We start from the raw sequence: 21,678 nt of genomic DNA on the forward strand, positions 1-21,678 counted from the left end.
CCCTTTGCAGAGAAACAGCCCCAAAGCATGATGTTTCCACCCCCATGCTTCACAGTAGGTATGGTGTTCTTTGGATGCAACTCAGCATTCTTTCTCCTCCAAACACGACAAGTTGAGTTTTTACCAAAAAGTTCTATTTTGGTTTCATCTGACCATATGACATTCTCCCAATCCTCTTCTGGATCATCCAAATGCTCTCTAGCAAACTTCAGATGGGCCTGGACATGTACTGGCTTAAGCAGGGGGACACGTCTGGCACTGCAGGATTTGAGTCCCTGGCGGTGCAGTGTGTTACTGATGGTAGCCTTTGTTACTTTGGTCCCAGCTCTCTGCAGGTCATTCACTAGGTCCCTCCGTGTGGTTCTGGGATTTTTGCTCACAGTTCTTGTGATCATTTTGACCCCACGGGGTGAGATCTTGCGTGGAGCCCCAGATCGAGGGGGATTATCAGTGGTCTTGTATGTCTTCCATTTTCTAATATTTGCTCCCACAGTTGATTTCTTCACACTAAGCTGCTTACCTATTGCAGATTCAGTCTTCCCAGCCTGGTGCGGGTCTACAATTTTGTTTCTGGTGTCCTTTGACAGCTTTTTGGTCTTGGCCATGGTGGAGTTTGGAGTGTGGCTGTTTGAGGTTGTGGACAGGTGTCTTTTATACTGATAACGAGTTCAAACAGATGCCATTAATACAGGTAACGAGTGGAGGACAGAGGAGCCTCTTAAAGAAGAAGTTACAGGTCTGTGAGAGCCAGAAATCTTGCTTGTTTGTAGGTGACCAAATACTTATTTTACAGAGGAATTTACCAATTAATTCTTTAAAAATCCTACAATGTGATTTTCTGGATTTTTTTTCCTCATTTTGTCTCTCATAGTTGAGGTATACCTATGATGAAAATTACAGTCCTCTCTCATCTTTTTAAGTGGGAGAACTTGCACAATTGGTGGCTGACTAAATACTTTTTTGCCCCACTGTGTGTATATATATACATACTGTATATATATACTGTTTTTACTGTATTTTTTTATTATTAAATAAATTCAGCCTTGGTGCGAATTCAGAGGCTGCTTTCAAAACATTTAAAGATCTAAATCCCACCCCAAAATTTGTGAACAGCGGTTCATTCATTTTAACAGTAGTGTTTACCATTTTAAACATGTAATAATTCAAATAATGGATTTTTATAGTTTAAGATTGAAGATCTGGGTCTGTGACTTGGGTAAAATATCAATACAATTATTATTATTATTATTATTATTTCCCCCGAAAAAGTAACAATAGGTTTTTCCAAGATCATTTTAATTTGATCTTGATATAACAAAAAGAAAGATATAATTGAAGAAACACCCAGGTACATGTCTCTGACCAGTGGTTCTCCACACACAGAGTTAGAATTAAGATATGTCAGGGCGGCGTTACAGATCCAGTGAGAGAATCGTGCTCTCTCTCTGTCTGTGTGTGTGTGTGTGTGTGTGTGTGTGAGTGTGTGTGTGTGTGTGTGTGTGTGTCCAGGAGGGCATGAAGAACAGAAACAAGCTCTTGTCTTCTGTGAGTCATTACCTCTCCCAGCCTGAGCTCATTTTCCACATGGCCCTGGTGTCAAATGCCTTCAAGCCGTTCACCAAATTCTGGTTTATCTTTCTCTCTCTCCTCATGCGCCTCTTGACACAAGGACCAGACCTCCATGATTCAGATACTGCATGTTTCTACAGAACCAAAGCCAACGAAATTAAGAGGGGCAGCAGGGGACCGCAGCGCACACAGCGCAGGCCTCTGTTAGTGCTCTTGAGCGGACAAGGACGATCAAAGTCCTCACGTGTGCCTACAAACACAATTAATCACAGGATTCTGCTGAGAACTCCCAAGAACATTCTTCAAGGGTCATCTTGTGTGGAACCCTGAACACCCATGATGCCCTAAAGAGATGACTGTACATGCACAGAGCCTGCTGGTGAATAATGGATATGTGCAAACACACACACTCACACACACAGTCCCATGAGTACTGCTCATCTAAACAACAGCAACATGACCTCAGGGACGCAGGACGGTGGTCTGCTTCATTAGACAATATTCATGGGGACGCAAACATACACTCTAAAAATGCTGGGTTAAATACAACCCAGTGCTGGGTAAAATAGGGACAGACCCAGCAATTGGGTTGTTTTGACCCAGCGGTTGGGTTACTACCCAGAAGGTTATTGGGTTAAACATTTAACCCAACCGCTGGGCCAAAACAACCCAATTGCTGGGTTTGTCCCTATTTTACCCAGCACTGGGTTGTATTTAACCCAGCATTTTTTAGAGTGTAAGCAAGAAATATAGTCATTTTTAAACAATAAATTAGTTAAATAAAACGTCCCAGCAGGTTGGTGAAAAACTGAACCCAGCCGCTGGGTCAAAACATCCCAATCGCTGGGTGTGTCCATAATTTAACTCACCTTGGGTTGTTTTTAACCCAGCATTTTTAGAGTGTAGTTATGAATGATCTGTTATCAATATAAAAGCAGCTGATTCACATTATATAGCACCTCAAATACATTTTCACGTCATGATCAAACACAATTAAAATATAAAATATCCAATATACACACTGTTTGAATACTGAATACAGAATCTCCAATGGATAACACTTGTGCCTCACTGTGTGGTAACATCACAAGAATGCTTATGAAATATTGCCACTTGTACTCACGCTTTAAATAAACTTTAATCAATTCCAGTTAATCCATCTGTTTGTTTTATAGTAGGCGAGAATAATGCTCATCCTCCCGACATACACAGCAGCTCAGGGACAAACACGTCGGTGCATTCAGTATTCACTGAGTGACACACACCTCTCCTACAAACACTCGTGAGAGCCATTTACTCTCATTAAAGTCGACTTCTTAATCCTCAGCTAAAGAGGCGGTGCGCGGGCTTCTGATAAATTCTGAGAGTGATCTTCTTCTCTTTCCCTCCCTCTATTTTAGTTCTTTTCCATTGGTCCTTTCCTTCCTCCTGCTCATTCATCTTTGTTTCCGTCTTCCAGTCATTAAACTGCTGCTCGGCTAACAGTATAACTCGCCCACGCTAAATACACTGAACACCTCCGTTTCCCCCCGTAACTGTTCCTCTGGCTTGAACTGAATTCCATTACTTTGGGAGGTAAAATATGTTCTTGAAAGTAGGAAAACAAAGACCGTGATGTGGCATGTTTGTTGGTGGGCAGGTTTTATAGTAATCACTAGAGAGAATCCCCTGTTCAATTACTGTTCAGTCCAAATTCCCTGTGCTCCATTTTAAGTTCTTTGGATTCTGTGTTTTATGGTTTTATTTAATTTCATAATCATTAAGGTTGTCTAAATAAATGAACTCAAAACAACAGCTGTCAGCAACATTTCTTCAGTCAAAATCATGTCCTACACTAGAGTTAAAAGTTGTATTCATATGTCTGTTTGTTTGAAATTAACACTTTTATTTTGCAAGGATGCATTAAACTGACCAAAAGTGACAATAAATACATTATTAATGTTACGTACGATTTCTATAACAAATACATGTTGTTGTAAACTTTGTATTTACCAAAAATTCTGACAAAAATGTCATATATATATATATATATACTGAGCAAATAGATAAACTAAAGAATATGAATTATTAAGCTTAGTTTAAAATTATTTTATTAAAGAAGAGAGAGTGGAGTTATGGGTCATAAAGCATGTGCTCATTTGTTTAACTATATAGATTTCATAAATTAAACTCAAATAGCTTGGCTAATATGACGTCCTCACCAGGCTGAAGTCGTGCACAGGCCACAAGAGATGAGCTTCAGCTCTGTAAATACTGCAACATTTCCCCTTCACCGCTCTCCTTCTCGCTCCCTCTCTCAAGCCGTCTTTCTGCTCTCTCCTGAATACTAACACAGCCCTGGGTCTGTTTGCCTAGCACTGACGGAAACAGCAACATGTCGGTGTGTTTCACCAGTCAGGTGTGTGTGTGTGTGTGTGTGTGTGTGTGTGTGTGTGTGTGTGTAGTGAAGGAGGAGGCTTTGATATTTACATTCTGGATATATCAGCCATTCTGTACTTCCAAACACACAGAGCTGGCCTTTAAAACCCAGACGTGGATTCATAATGAAAGACAATGGTGGAAGAGATGGAGGAAAGGGGGATTGTAAAACACCCTGAATAAACAAATGAGTTGCCAAGCAGTTAAACAAAGCAGTGAGTAGCAGATTTTTTCCCTCTTCACCATAAGGCCAAAAACACACTTTGTGCAAGTATTCAAACGCAAATGTGAAAGTGGTGCCAACATCGTCATGTTCCTCAGGCTGTAACAATCCTCCATCCTCAAGGGGGCGATAGAGTTACCTATAAACGTCTGTACAATTAAGCATAACATTATTTAGGTAGCTAACCTATAAATGTGTTGACTTTGACTAGCTTTCTGAGTACGAAGCATTTCCAAAAGTTTTAAGTCTCTTGTGCTTACCAAGCCTCCATTTATTTTATTTTAAATACAGTAAAAATAGTAATACTGTGAAATAACTGGTTTCTATTTGAATATATTAAAATGTAATTTATTCCTGTGATGCAAAGCTGAATTTTACTGCAGTCTTTAGTGTCACATGATCCTTCAGAAATCATTCTGATGTGCTGATTTGGTCTCAAGAAACATTTATTATTAATAATTATCTTAAAAATGCTGTTGAAACCATTTTTTTTCAGGATTCGTGAATAGAAAGTTCTTTTGTAACATTATAAATGTATTTACTGTCATTTTTGATCTATTCAGCGAGGACACATTTAATTAAATTGAAGTATTAAATACTTACAAAATATTTCATAAGCAAACAAACATGCAAACCTGGATGATCCAGCATCCCACATAAGCAAACACTGCTCACAGATTGACCTGACTGCTTCATCTGAATCGCTTACTTGCCTTTACCGCACACACAAACACACATGCAGTGCACCTTGGGACGGAGCTCAGATGAAATGTGCCTCTGGGTCAGGGTTCCACAATAGGAGCATAACTCAAACAGCACCATGTCATAATCCATTACAGACTGTTATTGGCTGTGCAGTAAATTGCACAATAACAGCAGGTCCATCGAGTGACGTGAGGCAGTGATAGTGCGGGCCTGTGATGGACTCTCCAGTATGCACTGCAGGCTCATTTTATTAAAGCAGATCTCATAATGGATCTCATGTTACTACAGTTGCCGGATTTAATAGATCAGCACATTCAAACCAAAGCTGGTTATTGATTAACCCAATTTTTTTTGACCTCTCAGATATTGTTTTAGGAGGTCTCTGATGTAGAAATTAAAGATTTTTCAAATTTTTTACATTTTAGTAAGTTTTTAGGGAAATGTTGTAATATTGCAACGTTGGCCCTAGTTAGGAGTAGATGTTCTGTATTTGTACTCACTTTGTCTGAACAGATATACAGAGCATTTAAGCATTAATTTGCATGGTTGATTGCTTACTTAGCCCCATAACAGTATATATCATGAGTAATAATCACACAACAATCATATTTTATTATGAATGAGCATTTATTAATAAAAATATTGAAAAAAAAATTATTTATAAAACTTTTTCTTCTATCACTTTCAATGTGGTTTGAATGAAGTCTGTGTTTACTTGCAGTGATAGTCCCTAAGACAGTTCTTTTCATCTGAGAAGCACAGGCGAACATTGCACTTGCTACACAGTGTGTTTGTGTATCCATTATTGCAGTGTCTGCAGCGTCCTCTCTTCATCTTTACTGGGAAATGTGCAATTATGTCTTTGCGCACATCCAGTGGGGGGGTGGTCCGATGACCTCTTGGCTGGGGGACTCACATCTGTTGAGGATGGTCTCTTCTGAGGATCCAAAGGTGGTCCTTCTGTGTGAATGTGTTCGTCTTCCCTGAAGATGGTCGCCCTCTCTTGGGTGTTGTGTTGTGTGTGTTCACCAGGATGAGAGAGGTTGCAAGTTGTGCCTGAAACTGTCTCCTGTTCAGTATCTCTTTCTTAGTCATCTTCAGAGCTTTATAGTGCCGCTTGTAGAGGAGCCAATAAACTTGCATTACTAAAATCCCTTCATAAAAATGTACCAAAACAAACAGTTACTGAGTCATTCTGTAAAACGAGTGCTTTTTCCATCTCCTGAAGTATTTCCTCGAAGTTACGACTGTATACTTTGCTAATGGCCTTGCAAAAAGACCCTCGAAGGCATTCAGCAACTCACTTTTGTTTGGAATGGCCCTCAGTACCCAGACAGCACATGCGCATTGCGGAAACATCTATTTTATGTGCACGTTTTCATAGGGACGACTTATTGTTTTTAGAACATTTACTGATCTGCTATGCGTCTATAAGACATTTCCTTACAGATGTTAAATAGCCATTGAAAAAATGTATTTAAGAAGTTTATGATTGAATAAACAGTATGTAAAACTGACTTTTTAAGACATCTATCAGATGTTTGAACACTGCAGGTGCGTTTCACATTCGAAATTCACCCTGAGAGAGAACATTACAAGAAAACAAGCTATTGTTTATATAGCAGAAGCACTTAGCAAAGTTGAGAGTAAGAAGAAACTCAATGAGTTGAATTACTGAAATAAATGAACTTTTCCATGACATTCTAATTTATTGAGATGCACCTGTATATATATATACACACACATTCAATATCTTGTATTTTAGTTCAAAAGAACAAGAGAGAATTTTAGAGAGAGAGAAACTTGCAGAAAACAAGTTAAGTTGCTTCTTTACAGAAGAACAAGAAAAAGAACAAGAGGCGGAATTAAAAAGAAAGGGAGATAGAGAAACTTGTGACAGGAAATAAGCAAAAGTTAGCATGCATAGCCTAGGATGACAGAAGGACCATGGTTGAATGAGAGCAAAAACTCAGAAATTAAAAAAATATATATATTTCTGAGATTTTGTTTCTTGTTGAAGAAAAAACTGAGAATGAATTAAAATAGAAACGAGCATGAGGGAGCGATCAAGAGAGAGGGGTGAGCGTTTCTCATTAGCATGCTCAGTCAGGTACGGCTCTGGTCTGGCTAGCTCAGTGCACATCCAGCTGTAGTGGAGTCTGCCAGCTCCCCAGACCCACAGACCCAGCCATAATTACCCTCTTTAAGAAGAGGGAAAACGGGGGCATTATGAATTCTTCCCTCCGCCTCTATCTATCTCATCAATGCGTCTGTCGTCGTCTAATTAGCGGTCTAACTGATGAAAAATACCCCTGTCAAAATAACTCAAATACTGACAAAAGTTAACCCAGCACCCCATTCACTGCAGCGCAGTCTCAGAGCACAAAAGCCGTCAGAGAAGAAAGTTCATTGATGTCACAAAAAAAAAGGGAGACGGAAAACAATGGATTAGGTTTTTGGGCGAGTCTTTATTTACATTTAGTTACACCAGTTTGCACCAGTTAGCGGAGAATCTAGAGACGTAGACCGATTGGAAATCAGTTGTACGATGACGAACAATCCCTTTCTACTCAATAACAAATCAAAATGATCAAATTTAAAATCTGAGGTTCGAAATGCATAAAAATGCAATTTTATAAAACAAAATGTAATATTTTCCCTGTGTCCAAATATACCTAGTTCCTTACTATATAGTTGGTGAAAACAGGAAAAGAGTCCCTTACGAAAAATAAGTTTATTCAAGTGTAGAGTTTAATTTCATTAGTAAACCATCAGTATACCTATAAGTTCACTTTTAGTATAGTTTCAGTACAAACTAAACATTTGGATGTAAACTAGTTGTGTACTCAGTTTATTACTGTTATACTTAAAGCATACTTAAAAGTATACATTTATATACTAGAAAGTGGGCCAATTTAGTCCCAAGGAGTATTGAAATAGTACACTTACAAGTATACTACTAGTACACTGATATTTGTATACTTACTACATAAAGTATACTTAAAAATATACTTGAACTTTACTTAAGTATACTTACTAAAATAAACTTGAAGTATACTACTTTTTGGTAAGGGGTAGCATGTCCGAATTCACAGGAGAAAACTAACCTGATGATCTACTACTTCCTCTGAGTTTCTGAAGTGTGCATCTAATAGACACTTTACTATCCCATGAGGCCACGGGAGAGGAGTTGTGAATGGCAGTGAAGTGACACAACTGACACTGGAGGTCACATGACAATGACGTATGTCCGGATTTCATTCATACTACACACATATAAACTACAAAGAAAATACTATAATAATAGCCGCAAGGTAAGATCTTATTCAAATGTAGTACCTACTAAGACGGTATGCGATTTCAGACATAACTTTTATGTTGTGCTGTTTCATAAATTATACTGACACCTATTGGTGTGGAGGAGGCATCACAAACAAATGATTCTGGTTGTAGACCTACCCTATTTACAGACCTGCTGGTCACACATGATTCATTTTATATCTAACACTAGGTTTTAACTGAGATGAAGTGGGTATTGTCTGGTCATGTGATCTCAACATGAGAGAATGACGTGCTACATGTGCAATAAACCAGCTACTATCAAAAGTACAATTAATTTCTTTAACAGTAACATTTCCATAGAGGGAATAACATGGAGCACCTTGAAAATTTGTACAAAACAGTACAAGCTGCATATTGCTTTCACACACACACACACACCCTACAGGAAGTATTTTGTCTGTCTGATTAAGTGTAAATAGCAAACATGAGGGTCGACCTGCTGTGCTCTGCAAAACATCTGGAGTGGGTCAACATCTGTGTCCAGGTTGCCAACATCGCTAAACAAACGCTGGCAGCCTTGAGCACAGAGCTAATAGAGAACGATGGGAAGGGGGTAGATGATGATGAAGGCCTGCGGAGAGGTGAACAGAAAATTTAAGAGACTCACAAGATGCTTGTGTCTGTTAACAAACAATCGTTCAGATTGAGGATTGAATACGATTGATGCATGAAAAAAAGACGATAATATGAAGGTTGTAGGTAGATCCCATTGGTCAAAATTCTTTTTAAATATTTTTTATATATATTTTTGTGTTTGACAGAATAAAGAACTGCATACAGGTTAGGAATGACATGAGGGTGAGTACATAATATATCTTTTTAATTAATTAATTAATTTATCTATTATGCAAACTGCGCCTTTAAGAGTTATTTTACTGTTCAGTTGAAGCAAAAAATGCAAGCAAATCATGAGATGTGAAAGCATTTACCAACTGATGGCTTTTTAACAATCAGAAGTGGCACAGCAAAGGCAACATATCAAATTCCATCTTCAAACCGCCTTCTACAGAGCTTCACAGTGGCTGTGATCTGTTCATTCAAATGTGGCATCTGAGGATGAAATTACCTTATGTGGGTTGTCATGAAAAGAAAGAAGCTGTATTTTCCGTCCTTTATATTAAAACCTATTAATGGAAAGGCTGCCGAGAACACAAAGGATTTCAAATTGATATCCACTGAACGGGCTGAGGTTTGCACACAGTGATCATAATGCTACCACAGCCCTGCGTTATGGAGTTGATAAGTGTCTGTCAAGAACAGTCGTATAGAAAATGCATTTCAGGGTGTGGCATTTGGGGGAAGATGCCTGATGGTTCCTGGAAGCAGATATTGATCTTGTTTCAAGGTTTTTGATACTGTTCTTAGCCAGAGAGCGGCTTCTTCCAGATTCATTAATCATTCAGACATGCTTGTTGTGTTTACAGTCCAAATCTAGCACATTCAGGGTGTGGCATTTGGGGGAAGATGCCTGATGGTTCCTGGAAGTAGATATTGATCTTGTTTCAAGGTTTTTGATACTGTTCTTAGCCAGAGAGCGGCTTCTTCCAGATTCATTAATCATTCAGACATGCTTGTTGTGTTTACAGTCCAAATCTAGCACATTTTTTTTTGTGAGAGGCATTTCAATTTAGATGCTTTAAAGATAATAGTGCCTCACTGCCAATATGCAGCTGCTTTAAATTACTATGCATAATGTATCTTGAAACAGCACTTGCATGGTTTTTGGACTGGATTTCTACATCGCTCAACAAAGAGCTATTTACACATCAAATACATTTAAATCTGTTGGTTTGTGGGTATGTTTAACAGCATATTATGAGGCTATCATAGATGGTGAGAATATTAAACAATACTTCGCCGTGAGAGTGTTTGGCAAAGTGCTAAATGACATCGTTTTCAAGAAATATGATGACTTTCACTATGCTTTTGATATAGATGCTAGACAAACAATGAAAGCCCTTTCCTAAACCACATTCACAAAGAATCTCCACTGGACCACAATAACACTGTAGAAAATGTGCCTTGGAGAATTGTGTTAACACCAGTTCCACATTGAAATATGTGAATAACTAACAGTATTTAAGTGTAATCTGCCTGAGCTAAATTTGGCCCAGTGGGCCGTAAGTGTTTTCTGTAGCCCAGAGAATTCGTAAGACATGTTATTAGGGGTTTTGTTTGATCAAGCATAATTTCCAGGGCTCTTTAGGGGACAATAAATAAACTGATAATGGAGCTTGATGCAAAAAATGGTAAGGGCTTTGTAACTTGGGCAAGCCAAGAATGATGGCTAACCGGAGGGTATGAGCGCAGCAGCTTTGCAAGGCGCAAACAGAGTAAAGCCACTCGACAGGACGGCGAGCCGCTTTCAGAGCGGGGATCATCTGCCAAGTTCATTAAATCTGCCTGCAGGACAAAGTCATCTGTGCTCGTCAACAGCATTCTGCTCACAAGAAGTGATAGGTGTTCAGCAACCAGATGAATTCAGGGCAGTACATATATATTAAACTTGAAAGGAATTGAAAGTAAAAGTAACAGTAAAAGTACAAGTACATTCAAAATAGAAAAAGGAGCAAATACATATTAACCCTTTAGGCTCCAGGGATTTTTGGAAAAATTCTGGATTTTGACATCAAGATTTCAAAAGCTTGTGGCTTGAAAGGGCTTAAAGATAGAGATCTACTGTAAATTAGAAAAATGATGGGCATGACCGAAAGTTTATGTGGGGTGTAAATATACTCGTCTAATTGGCATATTGTGACGAAATGATCACTTTTTTGTGCTTCGTGAACACTCTCGCCTTGCACGGCGGCACCACTGCGCTGCAAAGATGTACCGGGAGAAGCGTGATTATTAGACGATCAATCGTCATTTCCAAAAGGCAAATATTCCCCTTCAGAGTCAGAATCGGCGAATAACATTTGCAACACATCCTAACAGTAAAACTTTTTATTAGCCATTTGGCGATTTTCTCTCACAAATCTCACAATTTACTCAGACACATCCTAACAGTAAAACTTTTTATTAGCCATTTGGCGATTTTCTCTCACAAATCTCACAATTTACTCAGACGCTCTGAACTGAACTGCTTCCGCATCAATGACACGAAAACTCACTTGCTCTGCTCTTTCCTCGAACACTTTGAATAGGAGCGTGACGTAATTTTGGTCTAGAATCGAAGTACTACATGTCTGCCATCTAGTGGTAGGGAATACAAATGAGATATTACACCATATTAGGAACTACAGTCTATTTTATTAAGTAATTCATCTTGTCGCAATTTTGCGACTTTGGCGCTTAGAGGGTTAAACATTGTTCTATACACAGTATGAGCAGCAAGATTGTGTTAAACTCTTTCTTCCATTTTGTATCTTTGGGTTAGCATAAGAGCCACTTCATCTGGTATCTGCATCTGAAGTGGCATTTAGATTCATTTATACAGACTGTTTAATGCAGGGACGCATTTAACTCTTTCCCCGCCAGCATTTTTGAAAAAAGTTGCCAGCCACCGCCAGCGATTTTGATGATTTTAACTAAAATTTGATGGCCTCCAGAATATTTTGCTGTATGAATATTTGAATATGCAATACACCAAAATAAAGATCAGAGCCTCTACTTTTAAACAAAAAAAAAATCTGTAAAGCATTCTTTTTTTATCAACACTTGAATATAGGTAGGTTTCATAAAAATGCATCATTTTGAGCATAAAGGTGAGAAAATCTAATTTTTTATCAAAAACTACATCTGGGTAATATTCAGTACGAATATCAAAGCATACATCCAGAAAATCGCTTCTATCAACACCTCCAAAGCTTGCACACACATATACCACTTCCTGGATCAACATTTTACTCCGTAACATTATGCAGTTTTCATTTATATGCTGCCATTGCTGATGATCGCATTATTTTTCATATGCATCTGTTTACATAAGAGATTGCTCGTTTCTCCGTCCTGTACACATGTGTTTTGTTGCGCCCCCTAGTGTATAACAGTGAAAACACAAAAAGCCGTAAAAACTCGTCTTTGGCGGGGAAGCGTTGTCTTCTAAATGACGAGATAACTCGTCAATGGCGGGGAAAGAGTTAACCAGCTGTTACAAATGCATAAATAGTGGTTAGTTTTAAACATAAAACGTTGAATACTGATATTTGAAAAGATTTAAAACATGAAAAGATACTGAAGAAGTCACTGTTAATAAGCGAGTCAGTGAGATTAAATCGATTCATTCAAAAGGTCGATTCATTCAGAAATTAAACATTTGACTGTTTTAATGAGTGAGTCACTGAAGCATTCGTTCAAAAAACTGATTCATTCAATAAGGAAACACCGTCCTGTGTGTCGCTCAGTGGCACAAAACAGCGTTGTTTGAAACTACTTTCATTGGAGAAATACAGTAAAAACAGGCATCTAAAATGTAAGTACCTTAATACTAACTTTATTAAATTTATTTAAAATCAATATTACATTTGTTATCATGCTGACATCTGGAGAAAAATGGCACTCAGTGTGAAATAGATTAACTATATTAAATGATATAAATAACAAAGACACACAGAGGCATTTTACGTCTTATCTTGTATCTTATGGGCATTCTAAATGCATTTTAATAGACTAAATCAGACAGTGTATGCGTGCACTCTTTGGGTGTGCTTTTGCTTGGTTTTTGTGATATAGCCTACTCGATAATGTCAGATCGCACATCGTTAAAACAACATTTACTATATTAGCAGAGATGATGTATACTGCACACCCCAGCCTTGACTTGAGTGGAAAATGAAATGCACCTCAGTTGTGCGAGAACTTGTTTGCACACAGTGTTGCCAACTTAGCAATGTTGTTGCTAAATTTAGCAACTTTTCAGACTACCCTAGCAACTTTTTCTTTCAAAGCACCTAGCAACATATTTAGCTATTTTTAAACTTTTGATAAGTGACTCAAACGATAAAAAGGCACAATTTACCATTTAAATTACACAAAAAGAGGAAACCAAAGATGCTTAGCAGTACACACATCACAGGAATTAAGTTAGCTGCTATTTGCAATTGTTTAATTTAATAGTAATAATAATAATAATTTAATAATTGAATACTGTTATTGTTAATTTATGAGACACTTTGTTAGTTACTAACTCATCAATAATCGCAGGTTGTTTTTCCATTTTTTCGCCACCTTTTCCATTTTTCTACATATTTTACAAAACGGTCGTCCATAAAATGCATTACTGTTCTGTTGCAAGTAATCTTAAAGATTCCTAAATGCATCTACTTTCGGAAGTCTCCTGACATGCTGCTTCAACACTAACTGCGGTTACTGAAACTATGCCTTCTTTCTTTGCGTGAACATTTGGGCGGCATTATGCAAATATTTCCACATAGTGAGGTAGATATGTGTGGGCGTGTTAGAACGAGGCGTTTTAGGGGGGCGTGGCAGAGTCTTAACTTTGATAAAGAATATCTCTTTGGTTTTGAGACTTGCAACTTCAGGGATCTTATCTATTCATGAACAGCTTGTAACACTCCAAAGAGAAAGGAAAACTTGAAATCGCATCATATGACCCCTTTAACATAGTAGATTGTGCACTATTTTTTTACAGACTTTTCTTAGAGTGTAGCATACTAACTAACTACCAATACACTGCTTAAAAGTGTAATTGTTCAGCATGTGTAGTTTTACTTGTTTACTAGCTAATAATAATAAAAAAAAACTTAAATTGTAATCATTAAAAAATTTGTAAGCTTTCAATAATTCAGTGTATTTAAAAATTAGTTTTTATATTTTAATATTATATTATGCATTTATATTATTACGAACAAATCTAAATTAACATATAAAAATATATATGTTTTTGCTGAGATTTGACAATTTTGCGTCGTGATTACGTAATGACGTCATCCCTCAATGACATCACAACATCATTTGGCAACTTTTAGGAACAAATCAACCTTCCTTTAGCAACTTCCCCTGAAAATTAGTCGGCAACACTGTTTGCACATGCGCTAAGTTGTTATTTTAGGAGTCTTGCAAGCACCAGACCACTGATCCGTCAAACCTGCTTTCTTGCAATCTGTGTTCTTCCATCTTTATTTTGTAGTAAGTGACGAATATGCTTTGGGGAAATGTACCGGAGTAAAAGTATAGGCCTACATTTTAATTAGGAAATATAGTCGAGTAAAAGTGAAAGTTGACAGAAATATTAAAACTCAAGTAAAGTACAGATTCTCACAAAAAGACTACTTATTACTACGTATTACTACTTTGTTACATTACACCACTGCATTCATGAAAACATGAAAACATAACCACCAGAAAACACATGTGGAGATATAAAAACGCACGGTTGTGTGTAAGCACGTGCTTTATGATATCTTGCCATGCAATCACAGTTTTAGAGGCTTAACATACTCTAGGACCCTTGGCGTGCATAAGAAACCTGAAGGCGGATTTGACTCAGGAACACACATTGACTCTGAATCAGTGTGTAGAGTTTTATTGATTTATGTTAATAAAAAAAAAAACATTGCCATTAGCAAAACAGGGATTTGTAAGATCGTCTGAGCTAGGGATATCAAAAATGCCAATATGAAAATTTGATACGAAAAATAAAAATAGAGATATACTGGTGTGTATAGTGTCCAGAGTGCTGACTAATCCAGTACCCAAGGATTATAAATATATTATAAAATCTAAAATTATATATATATATATATATATATATATATAAAGAAAAAAGAGTGACGTGTCATTGACTCAAATGCCACTGTAGGGGGTTGCCGGTTTCTGTAGGGTAATTATAAATTTTTGTGTATTTATGAATTATCTAGTTTCCTCATTATGTGGCTTCATGTTCTCTTCTTTTCACCAGGTTACTGATTAAAACTTACTTGCTAATTAGCTTGTACTAATTGCCTCTACTTTTGACAGACTTGGCTGCATTACCATCCATGACTGACTAAAAATAGCACGCTCTTTCTCCCTTCCTCTGCACAGGTTGATGTCAGAGATGTTTGCTACACAGTGGGCAAACTACACACCAACTGTGGGAACAGGCACAGATGCCCCAGTGACCCACCCCATCAAACCCCTGACTGAAGAGCACGAAGCATCTCCTGTCTCTGGACGGCAAGGGTTGATGTGAATAATGCAACGCTTTTAACATAAGCCTACAGTTCTGTACTACGCAAGAAGGGAATATCATAATAAAGTATCTCATCGACTGATATGCTGGGCTGCATGACACAAGCCAATGTTTGGTCAGGCAAACGCATACTGTAGTCCCACTCGATACTCAATTTCACCTTTAACTAAAATTGAATTACTATTAAGGGGGTCATATAAGGGCACTTTATTTTAGTCATAAAAAATGAAACAAAAACAAACTCAAACCACCCCGAGGGGGAAAAACAGACAGGCAGAGCTAAAGCTGCACACATGCAGACACGAAACACACACAATGAGAAATGACGGATCAGCACAGGACGGCAGACACAAGGAGAATAAATAGGAACCAAATGAGGAGGCTAACGAGGGAGACACAGGTGGAGCAACTAAAACAATAACGAGGTAACAAGATGGGAGGGGCCAGACAATAGACAGGAGAGAGCACATGGCAAAAGACAAACACAACACAAGTCATGTGCTCCCAGAACACAGTCATCTGGTGGCCCTCCTGGGCACACCGGCTGAAGACTGTGACAGGGGTTGTCACATGTGGTTGCCGCAAGCCTGCCGGCCGCTCCTTCGTCGAATCCGCCGACTGCGCCGTTCTCAAGCCCGCCGGCCGCCGTGTGTGACACTGTGTGTTTCGTTGTGAAAGCGAAACTACTTAGTTTGGTCTTCCAAAAGAGGACATGACTAGAAATCAGTGGTTAAGTTGTATTTACAACACTGTTCCAGAACACTTCAACCCAAATGTTCAGATGTGTTTTTTGAACCTTAAACCGCATAAACACATTTCATTACACCAAATACACAAAATAATGTTCTTTTTTAGCAACATCATATGACTTCTTTAAAAAAAAAAAACTCGTCGACCATAGCTTAGTGTAGCTTTTTCAGCAACTAGCTAATTCTTCCAACACCTAGAAGTATATAGCACAACATCCTCATTGTTTATGGGTCACAGTTTTTCTTTTTTTTAATTAGATGTGATAATTATCTAAAAGTTAATAGCTTCTCCTTAAACAGCCTAATTTTTTCCAAAAACTAGCTGTACAGAACAAGATTCTCACTGTTTTGTGCCAAGACAGTTCATATTTTTAAACGCTTTCTTGTGTTAATTACTACTTTTTAGCAGCTAGCTTTAACGTAGCCGACTTGATTGTAGTTTACCTATTTTACATTAGCTTATCAAGCTAATTTCAAATTTGCTTCCCTGACACTAGCAGACAATGCCAACATAGACATCCAAACGTGTGCACTAGAGAATGATGACAAATGTCAGCCTGTAGGAAGTATTCAAATGTTAGTCTGTGTAATTATCACTTGAAAATAGATGTATAAAAACACTAAAACATCAAGATCCTTTGATTGAAGACATCTTTGATGTGCTAATATATGCACACACACACACATACACAGGTTGTGACTTTTAACGCTACAATCTTAGCAAGCCCTTTTCAGCAGTGAATTGAATAGAGCATATAAGCATACAGTTCTACACATAATGCCTGATATAAAAATAGTTTTACTACTGACACTACTCTGGCATTGAATGCGTTGACTATCCATAAATGCTCCTCTGAAAGATGCTTTAACATTGTAGTGGGACGTTAAATAGTGGATAAAGTACCATAAAGACCACAAGATCCCAGTAATGCAGGCAACTGAGTGTTTGTTGTAGGCCACATCTGTGCAAGGGGCCAGCCATCACACTGGCAAACAACAGAGAACCGCAGCAGGGACAAGGGGAAGCATTTAAATAAATAAAATAAATATCATTGGTTGCCGCAGGCTTGGTGGCACAGTTAAAGATTAATGCTATTCTTCTGCAAATATTGCTCAGAGGGACAACATGAGTCACTTGCTCAACAGCAAAGCATTCTTGAAAGCAAAAGCCAGGGGAGACCCTAAGGCGAGGCCTTTGGGGGTGAGGTGGACAGCTCTGGATGAAAGACCAGCTGTCTATCAGAGGCAGTTCATGTGTTTTAGTGGTAGCAGAACACAATGGCTTTTGAAAGAAAGAAATTTAAATGTTACTCTTTCGGAGGTGTCACTATGTACGGTATGTGTGAGTGTAGTTTACTCACCTGAGTAAGCCCAGTAGGACTCTTCGGCCGCTCTGCGGTGCCTGTCACCGATTGGCCGGTCATGATGCTCTGCTTTGTTCCCCTCAGCCAATGCTGAAACAGAAAAATAATGAGACATAGTTTTAGATTATGTGCTGTGATGGACATGTGGGCGGTCATGTGATCCCATTCCTAAATCTTCAGCTCATATTTTCATGTCCTATTTCCTAAATTTGTTGGGAAGTCGTGAAACCCCGAACCCCCAACTGCTCCCCGGGTGCCGCAGCATAAATGGCTGCCCACTGCTCCGGTTGTGTGTGTACACGGTGTGTGTGTGTGTGTGTGTTCACTGCTGTGTGTGTGTGGATGTGCTGACCACACTACGGTAACAAGGACACACTGCCTAAAAGCCATCACTCAAAACATAATGCAATTTACAAGGACCCTCTCTCTCTCCAAGCATGCTGGGTAAGTACAGTACATTCTGATATGAACAATGAGTGACTTTTTGTTTCAATGACAAACTGCCTTCTGCTCCTCGCTGCTCTAATTCTTCAGGATAGCGGCTCGGGCATGGCAGTGAATGCCAATGAGAGGGTATGCTATAGCTTCTTTATGAATTACATTATTGATTGTCGATTCTCTTTGAACAGAAAATGTAATTATGCAATGCGGCATGCTGGGTTTAGTCGCCATTTTCCCGATATGCCACTCATGCTTTCTTTCTCTTTCTCTCAATCACTGCCTTCCTCCTTTTGTCCCTTTCCATCCATCAATGAAGCTGTCTCCCTCTCTCCAACACTCCGAAGTTTACTTCATGGAAGTAACTCTGTTGGAGAGACCCGGAATTCTCCTTTGGCCGCTCTGAGGAGTCAGTACATCAGCAGCTGAGTCGACCTCTTCTAGAGTCTTGCTTTCTTCGTTTCCATGTTTCAGAGATCTCTTCCAAACCGGTCTACCTTCCCATACCCAGCTCTAGCGGTTTACTCACATGGTCACTTGTTTCAAGAAGAGAAAGCATTTGTTTTTGGCCTTTGGCCAGTACCAGCTCCTACGTCACTCCGCAAACACCTGCGCCTACACATCATTGCACTCCAGGCCATCTTTTCTCTCATTCAGATGTCTTCAACAATGGAGCATGAATGCTTTAAACAACCAAATAATTGGGCAACAACACCTTGTTTGATTGTGACTCAACATTCAAACAAAGAGAGGCACAATGTTTCAACCCAACAGGGCCATTTTAGGGAAAGTTGTCAGGGCTCTGTGGCACACAAGGGGCTGCCAGGAAGCAGGCTGGAGATACCTTTTAGGAAAGAGAATATGGACAGTTTAGAGGGTGAATAGAAAAAGGTAATATGTAGAAGTTGAACAAACATAACCTAACCTAAAGTTATTTGTATGGCAAACCAAGCCTCTTACATTGAGCAACCAATTAAAAGCTTTTCCTTTAGGACAGGCCTTACCATTGGGCTGACTGGTTACTGCTCTTTTCATTGTTCTTTACTGATCTGGGCTCAATGACATGGTTATGCTTTCTGTTTCCGTTGTGGTGCTGATAAATCAGAATTAGAATGTACATGACCAATCATGAGTCACTAGCATCAGCATGGTTTGCCTGTCCTGAGTATGGTTGAGAAATAGATCCATAAAGTGGTTTGTAATAAATGTTACTGTGATCAGGACCATTTGGCCAGATGATGGAAAATGCTTTAAGAGACACTTCACAGGCGACTTATCTTTTTGTGTGGGACTGTTTTCAGATGTGCACCCATGTAAATCAAGATATATAAATTGGATATGCCATAGATTTAGCCAAACCCTAAAGTTAGCGTTTGAAGGGTGATTTTACTACTTAACTTTTCATTTTGTATGTGATATCTAATGTGTATAATGATTCTTAGAATGTCACTGTAGGCCTTCAACACTGTCTCATTCAATATAATGATAAAATCAGTCTCTTCTCATTTTCTTGTAATATGTCATGGAATTTAGTTTGTAATTCCCAACTATGTTTCGACAGGTTGATGACAAACAGGGTTTGTTAAACCTGTTTACATCCATGCATAGCTATAGTTTGATGCTTTGCCTCATAGAGTTCAATGCACTGGTGCATTAGACAACACTGACAATGGTTTTCCCTACATCTAAAATATATTTTTATTATTATTTTTACACTTAAACTATTTTCCTTTCGAGGATCCCCAAATGTATTTCGGTCAAATTTTGCTAACTGCAAGGGACATTTTCCAGAATGGCTTAGAAACACACACACATACAGAGATGAAGCCACTTACAAGAAAGGGAACATGTCCAGTGAAGTGCACACACTGTCAAGTATGGCAGAGCTAAGTCTCACACACACACATTTTGATTGTTTCATTTCTGTGGTATATGGGGCAAGCTAAAAACAAAAATGAGTTTGACACCCTCTGCCCCTGCTTTGGGTACTGAAATGGAGAAAATTCCATCTCTTGCCCTGTTTTAGGAGCAGGAGGGGGGATCAGAGATAGAGAGAGAGAGAGAGAGAAAGAGTTAGTTACCAAGAGATACAGAGAACAATCAGCCACCACTGGAAAAACAACAAATCATACAGTAGCCAGATTACAAACACACCACACCAAGCACAGATGTCAACACACACACATACACACACAATCATCTATCCTCCAGACCCTGTCCAGATCAATCAGCATCAATTCAGCCCAAAATGCGCAAAGAGCCTTTGTGTACACACACACACACACACACACACACACACACGATCAAGAGAACGCATGAGGTTGGGCTAACATCACGCACACACACACCAAAAGAATGTCATATTGTTCAAAAACAAGCAACACTGGCCTAAAGCACAATCTTTCAAAATCTAGAATCAACTGTCGATGCCAGTGTATGCATGCCTTCTGTGATCAAACTGGCGCCAGGGGTTCCATCTAGCCCGACTCTTTTAAATTAATTCTGATGTAATTGATTTACATCCCTCTATTAGAGCTGCAGAGTTTTATGAAGAAGATATTGGGAGTTGACGTTTTTGTCAGGCTGTCTCCACAGAAACAACGATAGAACGAGGAGAATTATGAGGGCTTCATTTTCTGATGCGGATTCCGGAACACTCAATGAGACAAGTCTCGGAGGAGCCATGCGATGTCGTCTTACTGCCACTCAGAGATTGCTTTTGTGGAGGACGGGCCAATCATTGTTTAAACTCATTCTCACATACCATGCTAGCTTTTAAGCTAATGTTGTCGTCACCTGTGGAACACAAGTCTTCTGAATCCAGAATCAAATACCAAAAACTCAGGTACACAAAATCATACAGCCATACTCTGCCTGAGTGGTAAGTTTATCCGAGGAAAGAATCAGAAATGTATTGGACAGGTAAGTTTGCCCTTGCAAGGACTCTAAGACTTACTCCGAAGATAATCATATAATACTAGATGCACAATATAGAGGAAAAGTGAGAGGAAAATACTGTGCAGGCCCTTAAAAAAAGGATTGTATCAGATAGTAATTCCATGGTAACTTTGATATATGACAGGATGCTGAATGGTTGCAAGAATATAATTGATTTAGGTGATTTTGGGGTTAATTTATTGATATGTTAAAACAAGCACTGATAATTTATTATCTAGAAATTCATATGGTGAAATGGCCAAATACATTTTGGGGCCACTGTGTGTATGAATTAAACAGAATACTTACAATAAAATTAGGTAAACTATAGAACTGTATGAAGTAGTATGTATATATTTAGTATGCAATGTTCTAAATGAAAAAAAAATGCTGTGAGTGTACATTATTCAATTCTGACTGACATTCAGTTATTAATGGTGACTTCAGCCTGAGGGTAAAATCTGTTCTCATGCTTAATTGTTTCGGTTAGATAGTTTTGAATTTCAAGTTTGTTCCGACTTCATTGAAATGCACATCAGGCATTCACATTCATGCACTTAACCTTGATTTTGCTTTTGTCTTTTTGGACAGGAGGGGTCAGCATGTGTATGTGTGTCCTAATGGATTTATTAATATTCTCCTACAGTCTCTCCTGAAGGGCGTTCACCATGTGGGCGCATCCAGGACACATATATACCCCACCGTCCTGTGCAAAGATGCACATGCTTTTACACACATGGAGAAACATCTGTTGCCTAAATCGGTCCAGACATACAGCGAGAACACACTAGGAAAGAT

The 21,678-nt window shown here is 38.6% G+C and overlaps 1 protein-coding gene across 1 annotated transcript in view; it reads right to left on the reverse strand.

Annotated features, from left to right (window-relative positions):
• Positions 1-21,678, reverse strand: part of ptprga (protein tyrosine phosphatase receptor type Ga) — a 297,193-nt gene that overhangs the window by 214,096 nt on the left and 61,419 nt on the right. Inside the window, exon 2 of the mRNA XM_016231834.1 lies at positions 17,503-17,595. Coding sequence (XP_016087320.1) covers positions 17,503-17,595 — 93 coding nt within the window. The remainder of the gene's footprint in view (positions 1-17,502; positions 17,596-21,678) is intronic.

The sequence above is a fragment of the Sinocyclocheilus grahami genome, unplaced genomic scaffold (genome assembly GCF_001515645.1).
Source record: "Sinocyclocheilus grahami isolate Dianchi unplaced genomic scaffold, SAMN03320097.WGS_v1.1 scaffold400.1, whole genome shotgun sequence".
NCBI lineage: Eukaryota > Metazoa > Chordata > Actinopteri > Cypriniformes > Cyprinidae > Sinocyclocheilus > Sinocyclocheilus grahami.